The sequence below is a fragment of the Perognathus longimembris genome, chromosome 1, assembly GCF_023159225.1.
Source record: "Perognathus longimembris pacificus isolate PPM17 chromosome 1, ASM2315922v1, whole genome shotgun sequence".
NCBI classification, from domain to species: domain Eukaryota; kingdom Metazoa; phylum Chordata; class Mammalia; order Rodentia; family Heteromyidae; genus Perognathus; species Perognathus longimembris.
In genome coordinates this window covers 15,683,895-15,697,997 of record NC_063161.1, presented here as the reverse complement: position 1 = coordinate 15,697,997, position 14,103 = coordinate 15,683,895, and the positions used below count along the sequence as shown (strand labels likewise).

The 14,103-nt window shown below is 37.5% G+C and overlaps 1 protein-coding gene across 2 annotated transcripts in view; it reads left to right on the top strand.

Annotated features, from left to right (window-relative positions):
* Nr1h4 (nuclear receptor subfamily 1 group H member 4) overlaps window positions 1-14,103 on the top strand; it is a 36,845-nt gene that overhangs the window by 13,618 nt on the left and 9,124 nt on the right. The window contains exons 3-7 of one of the 2 annotated variants that reach the window (XM_048357444.1): window positions 1,186-1,326; window positions 4,140-4,273; window positions 5,340-5,438; window positions 5,751-5,850; window positions 9,212-9,358. In XM_048357444.1, coding sequence (XP_048213401.1) covers window positions 1,186-1,326; window positions 4,140-4,273; window positions 5,340-5,438; window positions 5,751-5,850; window positions 9,212-9,358 — 621 coding nt within the window. Of the gene's footprint in view, window positions 1-1,185; window positions 1,339-4,139; window positions 4,274-5,339; window positions 5,439-5,750; window positions 5,851-9,211; window positions 9,359-14,103 lie in introns of both variants that reach the window. The other variant, XM_048357435.1, reaches the window with a different exon arrangement.

Here is a 14,103-nt window from a genome sequence, read left to right as displayed (position 1 = left end):
CCTGATAAGTCATTTTGTTAAACTGTCAGTTCATTGTTCAAAGGAGTTATATCATGGGAATCTACCCCACATACACCACCACTAATTATTTTGGTGGCCACTTGACCACAAGTATCAGAATCCTCAAAAACTGAAACTATCTATAGAGTGGGGGGAGGGGAGAGTGGACTCTGTACAAGGAAGGGAGGCACTGTCTTTTACTTCTTCCCCCACCTCCCACAATCTTCTCTTTCTTGGACCCCCTTAACTCTGGAAGTATCAAAATCTATAGTTAATGAATTGGAGAAAAAATTGTAGAAGTGGGACATGGAGGAAAGGAGAAACAGAAATGAAGCCAGTCATAACCTAGGCTCTGAGAATCCAACTATTACAGGCTGTACCTTCTCAAGGGAGATAGATGTTGGCTTTTAAATCAAGGTTGGCATTTTTATTACTGTGCCAGGCCAGCATATTAACTACTGAATTGAAAACCCGAATGCAATGTTTTCCTGGAATACACGGTAAACAGCGATATCCAACTCTTAGTTCATTGCTCACTTCCTGTCTTCACCATTCTGTGTCTCCTGTGCTCCTAGCAAATCCTCCATTCAACCCTCACTTTCTCTTGTTTAATTATTTGCATGTCTTTGCCTTCCAGCAACCTTTAAACTCCAGAAGGGCAGGGATGAATTATTCCCCTTTATAACCCTAATGCCTAGTGTTCTCTGACTCATAATTGTCCCCAATAAAGATAGATGAAAATAATTTCTTCAAAAAAAAACCCTACTAATTTCCCACTACAATTCAAATTTGTCTTTCTTTTGGAAATATTAAAAACAGCATTCTTCTCAATAATACAATGCAATTGTAAATGTCGTTTGTGACTGATATACCAAAGTATGGCTCCTAGTTGCTCAGGAGGCTGAGATCCTCAGATCTTGATTCAAAGCCAGCTCAAGAAGGAAAATCGATGAGACTCTTATCTCCAGTTAACCACCAAAAAGCTGGAAGTGGAGCTTGGCTCAAGTAGTAGAGGACCAGCCTTGAGAAAAAAGTCTAAGAACAGAGCCCAAGTTTTGAGTTCAGGCTCCTGGGGAGCTCTCCAGCAGTTTATGGACAAATGTTGAAGCATTTCTGATTTTCTCTAAATTTTGAGAAGTTGTCTGGGATTTTTAAAAAAAATGCTTGATTGCATTTTTCCCACAGGTTTCTTCAGGAGAAGCATCACAAAGAACGCCGTGTACAAGTGTAAAAATGGGGGCAATTGTGTGATGGACATGTACATGCGACGAAAATGCCAAGAGTGCCGACTAAGGAAGTGCAAAGAGATGGGGATGTTGGCTGAATGTATGTATACAGGTATTCACTTCAAGCAATTCAATTCCACTAAAAATCTCTTAAGGAGGCAGATGGTAGGTAACCCCTATTGAGAAAGTGTTTCTTCACATACTAAAGAAAATATCTACTGAGCCATCTAGGTTTTTGAAAAGGGTAATGGACCACTGAAATCATCCATACTGTCAACTAAAGGGCACTGCTTTCTCATGAAAAAAAAATTGAATGTTTTGGTTCTTTATTGCAAGGGTTTGCACATGAAATGAAAAATGGCATTAACATATGGTTAAAACAACATGCGTTAATGAGCCACAGAGAATGTCAGTCTGAAAGTTTCCCTCCAAATTTGATTTTAATGTACTTCTTATTTGTTGCTTACTTAAGCTAAAAATTCACCATGGTGGGGAAAAAGTAAAAATGCTTTATAAAGTGTAACTGCCTCTGAGTTGTCTAAATAGAGTTTTAAGCCAAGTCATTTTATTAAGACTCCACCTTCACTTGGTATAGCTTTGAATCAACTTGTATAGGTTCATACCGGAAATTAACTACCCTGAGTTTTAATATAGTGTTATCCTATCATCTGATAAAGAGACATTGTATTAACTGCATGGCTTTGTGAGGAGTCACAATCTTCATCCAAAATTGGAATGCATATTAGTATATAGCATAATTAATTTTCATTCTGCAAGCTCTACGAACCACTCAGATTCTGAGATATGGTCTGTTCTTCCTCAAACACAAATAGACAAACAAATGTCACCAAGGGGATGATCACATTCAGGAAAGGAATGTCACATGAAATAAAAGCCTGTGGAAGGTGACTCCAGAGCTATTGTTCCTGAACTATACAGGCAACTGGGATGGACCCAGAGAATTGATGTGTGCAGGAGCGGGGAAATAGGTCTGTGTAAATAATCCAGCTCCAGGTGGATGAAAGTTTTATGGTGGCTGATCACAATCTCATTTTAGCATACATGAAACAAGAACCCGAATAAGGAATGTTGCTGGAATCCAATCTCTCAATGGAAATCCATTGACACTGAGAGGTTCATGTTGCTCATCACTTAAATATGAACTTGTTCCATTTGAGCTCTGAGGGCATTCGGCACCAGTCTCTTTAGAAAAATCTGTAGTGTTATTGTTTCTGAACACAAATTTTTCCAGTATCAGATACAGATCTTTCATGAGACTACAAATTCATTTGCTATACCAAGTACTTCTGGAACTTTGTTTCATTGAGAGAATAAAGAAATTTGATGATAATATGAAAAGTTATTCTGTACCATTTTTATAGCTCTGTTTATAAACCAATGATGACATTATGTGATCATTCAAAAAAGTTTGGTCATCTTTTTATCACTTAAAAAGACTTGTGATAATTATAAAAAGAAAATGTTGTTTTAGGTTCATAGTTTGGGAGTTTCTAGTTTGTAATCAGTGGGACTCATTGCATTTAGACCTCTGGCGGACATGTTGAATGTCAGTGCTGGGAAGCTCATGACAGAGCAAAACTGCTTAGGCCATTGCAAGGAAACAAGAGAAAGAGGAAGGGGATGGGGTGTCACAAACCGCTTTGAAGTGAGCTAAATACTTCCCAGCAGCCTCCGCTTCTCAACAACAACACAATACTAGGGACCAAGCCTTTAACACATGGGCCTTTTGGCGGGGAGAATATTAAATATCCACTTTGTGGTACTTAAATATTTTCACAGGAGCTGGGCACTGGTGGCTCATGACTGTAATCTTAGCTACTCAGGAGGCTGAGATCTGAGGATAGAGATTTAAAGCCAGCATGGACAGGAAAGTTCATGAGACTCTTATCACCAAGCCAGATCTATGGCTCAAGTGGTGAAGCACTAGCCTTAAGCACAACCAGTTCAAACAAAGATAGCACCCAGGCCTTGAGGTTCAAACCCGATGACCAACACATGTGCATGCACACACACACACACACACACACACACTCCATACATAATTTAACCTTTATGATTTTCAATCATTTGTATAGTTGTAAATATTAACAAGATTTTAAAACCTTTCCCTAAAATACATTAACATTTGGTTTACCTAATAAATTTAATATATGTATTTAACATAAAAATGAATGTACTTCATATGGTACAGTATGTATCATTGATGCTAATACTCTAATGTTAATGTTTAAAACACAGCGCATTTTGAGACAGGTTTCATAGACAGCAGTAGAGAGATGGTAAATCATTGTTTTATTGACTGAATATGTTCCATTTTGTACAATGATTTAATATCACAAATTATTGATATAATGTACCCTTAAAAAATCTGATTATCCAGGCCCTAATAGTTCATGTCTATAATCATAGCTATTTAGGAGGCTGAGTTCTGAGGATTGTGGACTGAAGCCCAACTCTCCATGGGACTCTTAGCTCCAACTATTCATAAAAAAACAAAAAAACAAATGTGGAGGTATACCTTGAGTGGTAAAGTACCAGCCTTGAGCAAAAAAGCTAAGTTAAAGAGTAAGGCCCTGAGTTCAAGCCCCGGTTTTGGGCATACACAAATAAAAACACATCTGATTATAATCATTCTATTTAAAAACAACAACAACAACAACAACCCCTAAGGGTGCTTTTTTGTTTTCACTTTACAAATTAAGAATCTCAGATTCACAGAAGTTAGACTTCTTATTCAAGATCAATTCTTAAAGCTGGACCTTTTCTCTTTAAGGGTCTGAAGGGCTTGAAGTAGTTGTGTACAGATCTTCTGCACCACCATCCAGCAGTTGCTTCGTGACCATGTCCTATGATACTTCTTTGCCATGAAGTCTCTTGTGCTTATATTTTCAGGCTTGTTAACTGAAATCCAGTGTAAATCTAAACGCCTGAGAAAAAATGTGAAGCAACATGCCGATCAGCCCATGAATGAGGACAGTGAAGGACGTGACTTACGACAAGTGACCTCCACGACCAAGTCATTTAGGGTAATCACATACCAAGGCCCCTGCCAAAGCCAGAAGGAGATGGGACTTCGGGAACCCAGGGAGATGGTTGAGAGGTGTTCAGATCACAAGCAGCAGAATTTCTCATTCAGTTGTGCATTAAAATGGGTTCCTTCCTTGGTGTATAACCAAGACAGAAATGCAAAATTAAATAGTATCAGCATATAAGGTTTAAAAAATAGTATAAATTCTCCCTGGTTCCTTCCATTTTACTTGTACTAGGAGAATGAACTGGATATTGATGTCCATTTCTGCCCTGTTACTGAAAACCCCTTCAACTCAACTGAGGCTGTAAATTTGTCCTGGCCTATGAAGAAAACAGAGATGGATACTTATCAACATATCAACATGAAAAGCTATGTCTCACCAAGTTGTGAATTTCTCAAGAAATCCTTTCAGTAGCATAGGACAAAATAGGGAATAGCATCCTGGGTGATTAGACACAGGCACATACTGTGACAATGTATAGAACATTTGGAAGAATTTTTAGTTCCCTGAAAAAAGCAATAAACCCTATGATCTGGTGATCTGGCCAGATAACTCATTACCAGTCACTGATATTTACTTTATTCTTGGCAACTTCATCTAGTTCCAGTTTTTCAAATGTATTAGTTTTGTATTAGTTAGTGCTTTACAAGTGCAATTTTGGTAGAAGAAAACAAAATGTTGACACTCCCCAAAAGACTCTATTAAACTTTCACTGACCTTCATCATGAACAGATTCAATAGGCTTCACAGCCATGTTATTATTTATTCCCAAGAAATGTGTGGAGGAAATATTGTGCTATTCTTTCTAGATAGGCAACTTGAAATAAACAACTTGAAACAAATTTAGTGCAATGAAATTACTTGTTCCAAGACTCAGAGAAAGCGTTTATATAGTAGGTTAGCACTCATAATTGCTGGTTTTAGGTCTTTTCAAAATACTTTTCTATTAGTTGACACTAGACAAATGCACATGTAGGACAAAAACTTTGATGAATGCACATATAGGAAGAAAACTTTATCACCAACCTCCCTAACACCTTTTATTTTCTTGCCAGTGTAGGAGAAAACTGAGCTCAGCCCAGATCAACAGAATCTTCTCCATTACATCATGGATTCATATAGAAAACAGAGGATGCCTCAGGAAATAACAAATAAAATTGTATGTACCCTACTTGAAAATGCATTTGTTTCAAGTTAGCACTTACTGGAATCTTTTCAATTTATATATGAATATGTTACTTGAAATGATTTGAGCTGAGAACTTAAGATGATTTAAACTTTCAGCAGCATTAAGCAGCCAAGGAACAAGTCTTGCATCTATCTTGCTAGTAGAATTGCTTTCCCAAAGGTCTGAGCTGGCTCTTTAAATTTTATTATCTAAGTCCCACTTGCTTTCCTGTAATGTTTGTATATGATTGATCAATCCTTTTCTAGACACTTAATAATCATTTGCTTTTTTCTTAAAATTTAGTTAAAAGAAGAATTCAATGCAGAAGAAAATTTTCTCATTTTAACAGAAATGGCTACCAGTCATGTGCAGATTCTTGTAGAATTCACAAAAAAGCTGCCAGGTATTTTTTTCCTTAATGATTGAAGTTAATATTTATTGAGTGTTTCAAATGTGCCATCAGTCAGCCACGTTGCATACAGTATTTTATTCAGTTGCCACAACCATCCTGTATGTTCAGATCTACTATCATTATTTCTATTGTCAAATGTTTGGTTTTTGCATATAGTTATTTCTCTGCTGTATTTTCCAGCACTGTGTAACATGAAAAGATGCAATTCACTCATGAATGTAAATAAATTTGTCTGGTTACATACACACAAAAACTGAGAGCCAGAAAGGATATTTAAAATCACTTATAGTAACTCCTCCTCTCAATCAACAGATAAAAATAAAAATAGGGACTTTGCAGCTATTTGCACTCATTCATTCAATAATAGTTGATGATTAATCATCCTATACTAAGTGCTTACCTATTCTCAAGGAGAATGGTTGGAAGGTCATATCTATGCTATTATATATTTTCTCTATAATGCTCAGTTAAAAAGCTATTAATATAGAATGGTATGTGTACATATAAACACATACAAAGAACTACTTGAATATGGAGTAATTAGTTGCCAATTGTGTCGGAGAGAGAAAAGGAAAGGATTATATTTGAGTTGGGTACTAAAAGAAAAAAAAAGGTGTTGATCTGCACAGCTCAAGTTCATTCCAAGTTAAGAGATCTTCTGTGAAAAGATGATGAGGTATGGACAAGACCACGTGTGCTCATAATTATCAGCGATGGGACTTTAGTGGGCTTCCTGGTTAGATTAAAAAAAAAACCCTAAGCTTATATCAGACAATAAAGGCCTAAGTAGGGGATTTAATTCTTGTCTGCTGGATGGTAAAGAAGTTTTGGTGGCTTTTACTTTTTCAGAGAGGATATGTTAAAAAATGGTACAGGAAGGTGAGTTTATAAAATTTGGATTTGATGGTTTTAAATTAAAAGGAATGGGAGGCAGAAACTATCAGTTAGTATACTACTATACAAGACCAGGGAGGAGAGTTTGAAACTAAGCAATAGTAGTGAGGGGGATTTAAAAAAAAAGGAACAAACATATGACAGATTAAAAATTGGTAGGAATTAGTGAACAATCATTTATGTGAAGGGAAGGATTTAGCCACAGTCATTCTACTGGTACCAGTACAAAAGTGGAAAGCAAGAGTTTCATCTTTATCCTACTATTCTTTCTGTCACATTGTTGATGCTATCTAAGCTAACAGGTTAAAATTATCTCAGTGTTTCAAAAGATATTAATGCATTATAATCCCATGGTCGGTCTAGCGAGCCTAATAGATACTTCACACTGCAGTCTAACACTGTAATTTCAAATTGCAGGTAACTTCTGATATAGGATTTTAATTAGACAGGCTAATCTGCTTTCCTTTTGCCAGCATTATGCTACTATTTTATTAAATGTGTCACAGATAACGTAAGTCTACATAAAACTCATAAAATGGGGGAATAAAATTCTCATTATCATTGAAACATTAATATTCTCTCATTGCTTGATTAACAATGAGAGAGACAAACTTAATTTAATATATGCTAATTAGCTGAGGGCAAGGTTGATCAAAAACCAAGATTATACAAGTAAAAACTGTGGAAAGAAGTGGTAGAGTGCTAGCCTTGAGCAAAAAAGCTCAGGAACAGTGTTCAGGCCCTGAGTTCAAGCTCTATGACTGACTAAAAAAAAAAAGACATGGGGAAACTCTGGAGGAGGAAGAAATGAGGAAGGGTAAAGAAATATGATATATTTGGCCATCTATGGGAAAAGATTTTTCAGGTCCAACCATCAGTCGATATTGAACTGAGAAATGGTTGAAGCCAAAAGTAATCTCAAGAAGTAGCTTATCTGAAAGCAATAGCTTAGCATTGTGTAATTCCCAATGGCTTGTCTAGTTCAGAGAGAGAAAACCATTCATATATGGCCCAAAAGTGAAGTAGAAGGAAAAGTGTGTGTGTGTATGTGTGTGTGTGTGTGTGTGTGTGTGTGTGTGTGAACTATAAGGCAAACACTCTTTGAGAAGAAAGTTTTTACTTAGCAATAATGACATAAGTGCCAATATTTTGCAGATAGTAAGCATAGCAATATAATACCAGTTGTGAAAGGTATTTTGTGAGAAACCGAATTGAGTCTTTCCATTTCATTTATATATATATTGGGTCAGGCACTGTCCAGGGTTCTGGAAGTGAGGAGTTAAGACATGGTTCAGATTCTTAACCCTTAATATTGCTCTGTTCTCTCAATTCTCAGGGCTATTTATACCTTTCAGAAGCCATTTTGTCCCTGATGACATTATTTAGCTCTGTTACTGTGTGTGTACCAGCATAAATTTGTGTTTGTTTCCCATTCATTCATTCATTCATTCATTCATTTAGTTTGTCATTCTGTTATCTACCAAATTATTCTTGGGATATAAGGGCCACAAAGGTAAGCAAGATAGAGAGCCTCTGCCCCAGAAGTGGGGGCAGCAGACGATGAACAAATATGCAGATAAATCCCTACAGTCATGTCAGGTAATAATAAGTTCTATGAACAGAAGTAAAGTGAGTGAAGACCAGTGAGAACTGGGAATGTTATTTTAGGTGGCATAGCCTTGGAGCAGAGATCTGATGGCATGTCCTCCTGACATCATGACAGGAGTGCCAAGAGAGAGGAGAAACAGGAGCAGGGAACAAGGTCAGAGGGCTGCTGGGGACTGTGCCATATAAGACTAGATAAGAACTTCATATTTTCCAGGAGGTGTTATATTCCTTCTGGTTGGCAGTTCTTTCCCCTACTTGTCTGTTTTCTGTAATTCAAAGGTCAGAAAAAACAACTCAACATGAGCCTGATGGGTTTTTTTGTGGGGGGGACATTTGGGTGCTACTCAAACTCCAAATTTTGACTAACCAGTCATGACGACTCAGCTAAATATTCTGGATACACATAGATATACACCCCCCCCCAACTATGGAGGCTTTCATTCTTCAGAGTTGACCCTGTACAGCAAGTGTGATTGAAATAATGACTCGAAGATAATCTGCCAGCCCCTTGCTTCTGAGGGTTGCTTTCTCTGACTCGGTCTGTCTCTGCTATATAATACATGTACTTGGTATAGACTTGACATCTCTTTTTTTTAAATCAAATTTGCTTGGTTTGTCTTACTCAGTGAAGGCAAAAGTCATCTACTATTGGAGAGGTTACACCTGATACCCCACTGACTCAACTTGAACATTCAGTTATAAAACAATAAAAAAATCATGTCAGGGAGATGTTTTGCCAATGGTGATGGTGAAATCTTGTCCTGTCTATGCAGTATTATACATATGCAATGTGAAATTACAGTGTTGTGCCAGGACATCTTCTTGATATTTGCGGATCATCTTTACTCAGGCTTTCAGACCCTGGATCATGAAGATCAGATTGCTTTGCTGAAAGGGTCTGCGGTTGAAGCTATGTTCCTCCGCTCAGCTGAGATTTTCAATAAGAAACTTCCAGCAGGACATGCGGACCTACTGGAAGAAAGAATTCGAAACAGTGGTAAGTGATCTGGTTAGTGGTAAGACATTGGTACACCTCACAAAGTCAGACTCTTACATGTAGATGGTGCCGTGTGTGTGTGTGTGTGTGTGTGTGTGTGTGTGTGTTGAATGCATGGAATGTTCAAAGCCTTGGTTCAAATATTCTTTTTTTATGATAGAAAAATGCCACAAACATAGAGAGAGGAAAATAGAACCATGAATGTTGAGCTAAATATTTTATTTCTCATGTAATGGGTTGGATATGGAAGATTTCTGAACGGAGGAAGGCAAGCATCAAAGGCAAGCATCAAAACCAATCTTTACAAGTTTTCTTGGGATAAGCCAGGATGAGAGACACCTGTAAAGATGCAAAGGTCTCAAGGATGTGATCCTTGTCCTTGATGGTGGGGGAAAGGAAGACAGAAAGCCCTCAGCTTCTTATTCTTTGAAAGACACTGATCAAGAAATATGAATTTCAGTCATATTTCTTAATGAGAATTAAGGCCCAGAGCAAGTAGGAGATAAAATTTGCAAGATAAATACTAGTTTCTTTCTCTGTCTGTCCCACTCTGTGGAGTGTGTGTGTGTGTGTGTGTGTGTGTGTGTGTGTGTGTGTTGGCTAAGGAGTGAGGGTTCCATTAGGTAATCTCCAATGTAGCACAGAGTTCTACAACCCTTGCTATTTGTCTTCTCTTATATATACAATTCTGGTTTGTTTTGTTTTTTCTTTTTTTACTTACTGGTGGTTAGCTGGCTACATAAATATCCTGATTTTGAAGATACAACCAGTAATTGACACTCCAACTTAGAAAATATTTTAAAATTACATAGTGAGTTTTCACAAGTATGTGTTGGTTAGTGTATCTAATGAGTGTACATGAGTGGTTCTTTCTCTTTTATGCTGACAATTGGACAATCGTGGCCTTAATTCATGATGGATAAAGCCAAAATTGCTTGCGCTGGCTTTGTTCTGGCTTCCATGAATTTGGGGACTATTTTCTTTTTCTGAAAAAATATTCCTGTGTCAAACCCAATTTATGAAATACATCACCAAAAGAATGTTTAGTTGTATGGCAAAATATTATTTATTTTACAGAAAGATCTTTTAACTCCAGGTTTAGGTGCATTTGGTTTCAAGATAGTCTGGCAGTTAAGAATGCTAACTGTGGAAGCTGGATTGACTCTAAGGTTCCTCTACTTACCAATACTATATCTGGGCTCTTCTTCATTTTCTAAAACTACAAAAACAGACCTAAACCAATTCAACACCTTTGAAATTTCGTTTGACTTTAATATTCCTTCTGAAGTCTAACATGCATTTTGATATTAAAAGCTTTATCAAGTGTGATTGCCTCTTTTCAAATCAGCGTTTTATCCCTATATTTAACACATCTGTATCTTGCCTCTAGTAATTAACTTTGGGGAATAAATCTTTTTGTTTTTTGTTTTTTCCACTTAGTATAAGTGAAGGACAAAGAGTTTGGTTATAGAAGATCTGCTGTGTTCTCCCACTTCTTCTCCTCCTTTTCTCATCTTCCTCTTCCTCTCTTCCTCCTCTTGACTGATTCCTCCTCAGTGACTCATTTAAAGTTAGTTCAATTACCAGATAATCAAAAAAGGGGGTATAATTTCTACCATAGGAGTCAACATTTTTACATGAGAGGACATCTGAAGGAGAATTACCCAGCAAGTGCTCCGACTTCTCTCCTGTCTCAGATGCACAGCTCCCTTTTATTTTCTCTTGTCTAGTTAATTTGTTGTTCTGTGATTAAACTCAGGACCTGTGTTTACTAGGCAAATGCTCTACCATGTAAGCCACATTCTCAGACCTCTGAATTTAGTTTCTTTTCAGGTAAGGTCTTACAATTTTACATGGATTAGCCTTGGAGAATGATTTTCCTAGCTCCATCTCCTAACTAACTGGGATTATATCTGACCAGTTACTGCCGTTTTTGTGGTAATCACTGGGTCCCGTTTCCCAGCATGACTGACAGAGAACATGGCATTCCCTATGGCTCATCTGAGACAAAGTTTTCCCAAGAAGTTTTCTGGGATACTGAGAGGAAAATCCCTAATGTTTACAAAAGGCATGTATGCATAATGGCTGGATATATTCATAATAATGACAAAGAATAACCACTATTCAACACCTACTACGTATTTGGCCTTATTCTAATTATGTGAGCTTCAGGTCTTAAAACAGAAACCATGGTGGGCTAAAACATGCAAAAGAGTAGTGAGGGGAAATGTCTCTGAAAAATAAAAGAGAAAGAAGCAGGTGTAGATGAGGAAAACCATCTTCACACCACCATACTGACTTGACCCCTGTGAAAGGAAAAAGGAAGGATGAGTATAGCAAGTCTCAGAGGATAACCCAGTCCTAACAAAGCCCAAGTGAGGTGCACTAGCATGGAGCTGTGCATAGAAGCTGGCCTAGGAGAAGACCATGTCAGTGTATCCATCATATTCACTGGGGCAGCCGCTGGTGGTTATCAGACTAACTGCTCCTACTCTGAGCTTTATTAAAAAGAGAGATATAAGTGAAGCTAAAATCATGATTCACAAAAATATCCAAATGGCTCTTCATTACACTTGGAGGGAGATACTATGAATCTAATACCAGACCTAGACCCTGCAAAAGCCTCAGTCCCAAGCATCCCTTCTCAGACATTATCCTCTAATTTTCTAGTTCTCCCCCTTCTAGCATCCCCTGGTTCTAGTAATTCTTTGCTCCAAAACAACTTCCATCGGTTAACCTGCTGTCCAGTAACCCTCTATCCATTGACTTCTTTTCACCTGACCTGGCTTAGAGTTCATGGTCTGTTAAATATGATCATCTCTTCATTCATTGGATATTGTCAACTCCTGGCTTTTTTATTTCCCTGAGAAAACGTTTTCTCTAATTCCAAACTACATTCCAGTACTCTTCTTGAACCACAAAACAGAAGCAGCGGCATCAGTTTACCTTATACTACTGATCACTTATTTCAAATAGAGCTCAGAGCTGTCAACTCATTTCTTTCCTTTAGTCCACTCATTCATAGTCTTTGGGGAAAACAGTCCCTCTGAGTGATCTCTTTTCATACTTCCCACATCCCCCCTTCTTTACTCTCTACTGACAATCTTGTTGGAAATCATAGCGTTTAGGAATATGCCAAGGGGTTAGAGCTCAAGGAAACGTGGTGAAGCTCATAAGACAAAAGACTTCTCAATATGTCAATTAGTCAATATATCAATTATGGCATTAGTTGATATGTCATGAGGATCAACACAAAAGACTAGGCTGGAGTCTACTTCCTAGAATTAAATGCAACACACAGGTCTCCCCAGAGCTTCCTGCATCTAGGACAAAGGCTGAAACTGTTGGGTTAAATGGAGTGCTATGGCCATGAAGACATGAAATCCTTAGGAACAAAAGTTAGGCAGGTGATTATACCTAGGTTCTCTTGGGTTTTGACTGTCCCATATTTCTTTGCAATATATCAGCTATCTATAGCAAGGAAAAACAGCCATTCTGTCCTTCCATTATCAAATTAATATTCTATAAACACCTACTTCTTTTTTTGCCTAAAGACAATCTCTGGCAATTAGTTGTATAGTTGATATGGCTGACACCCCCAAGCCTTAACAATAAATAGCCAAGCTTCTCTGTCATCTCAGAATACAGCTTAATATTCCTGAATATACTGGCATATCAGTTCACCTCATTTTTCTTGATGATCTCCAAGTCAATCTACAATCCTGTTTCTCTTTGACTCTTCCAGTATGACACCTGTACAGTAACAGCGAAGGATCAGTTTTAGTAAGAGCTGTATTCACGTATCTGCTTACTTTTACTTACCTTTTCTGTTTTGAGATGCTTTTGTTGATTATGTCCTTGGGTGTACTGAAGATACAAAGATGAATGAGAGAGTCCCAATTCTCAAGGTCTCTGTCTTCTTGAAGAAATAGATATGAAAAGAAATCAAGCACAATAGAGTGTCATATATAATTTAAGTTAGAGATTTGCTCTGGTAACAGAGACCAAAAAAAAATTAGATCTTAAACAAGATAGGAGTTTATTTTTAATCATTGGAGCTGAGTGCCAGTGGTTCATGCCCATAATCCTAGCTAGTCAGGAGGCTGAGACCTGAGGACCACTGTTGGAAGCCAGCCTTGGCAGGAAAACCCAGGAGACTCTTATCTCCAATAAGCCACCAAAAAGTTGGGGGTGGAGCTGTGGTGATAGAGCTCAAGTGGAAGTTCAGGGACAGCACACAGGTCCTGCATTTAAGCTCCAGGACTGGTACCAAAAACAACAAAAAGAATACAAAAAGGACAATGATGTGGTGAAATAAAAAAAAAAACTTTCATGTACAGCACTCACTAGTACCTTCATGTTTTGAAAATAGTGTTTTGGATGTGTAAAATGTAAAAATACTAGATAACTAACGATGTAGAATGCCCCAAATGAAGTTTATCTGAGTTCTTATATATTGGAGAGCCTTTGCAGTATTGTAACTAGACTAGCATGACCATAGAAAGCTCTTCCTAGCAGTAACGTGAATGAAGATTTGGAATGACTTAGAAAAAGGAAGGAGACTCTGAAAGCCTAATACACAATCTAAAAGAGAAATAATGATGCTCTTGCAGGTCAAAAACACAAAACAGTACAATAAATAATAACTAATTGAACAGAAGTGCTTTGCTTATAATATCATAAAGTGTCAGAACTTGTGGCTTTGCCAGTTTCAGAAAAGTTCAAAAATAAGTTTTTCAGAATAT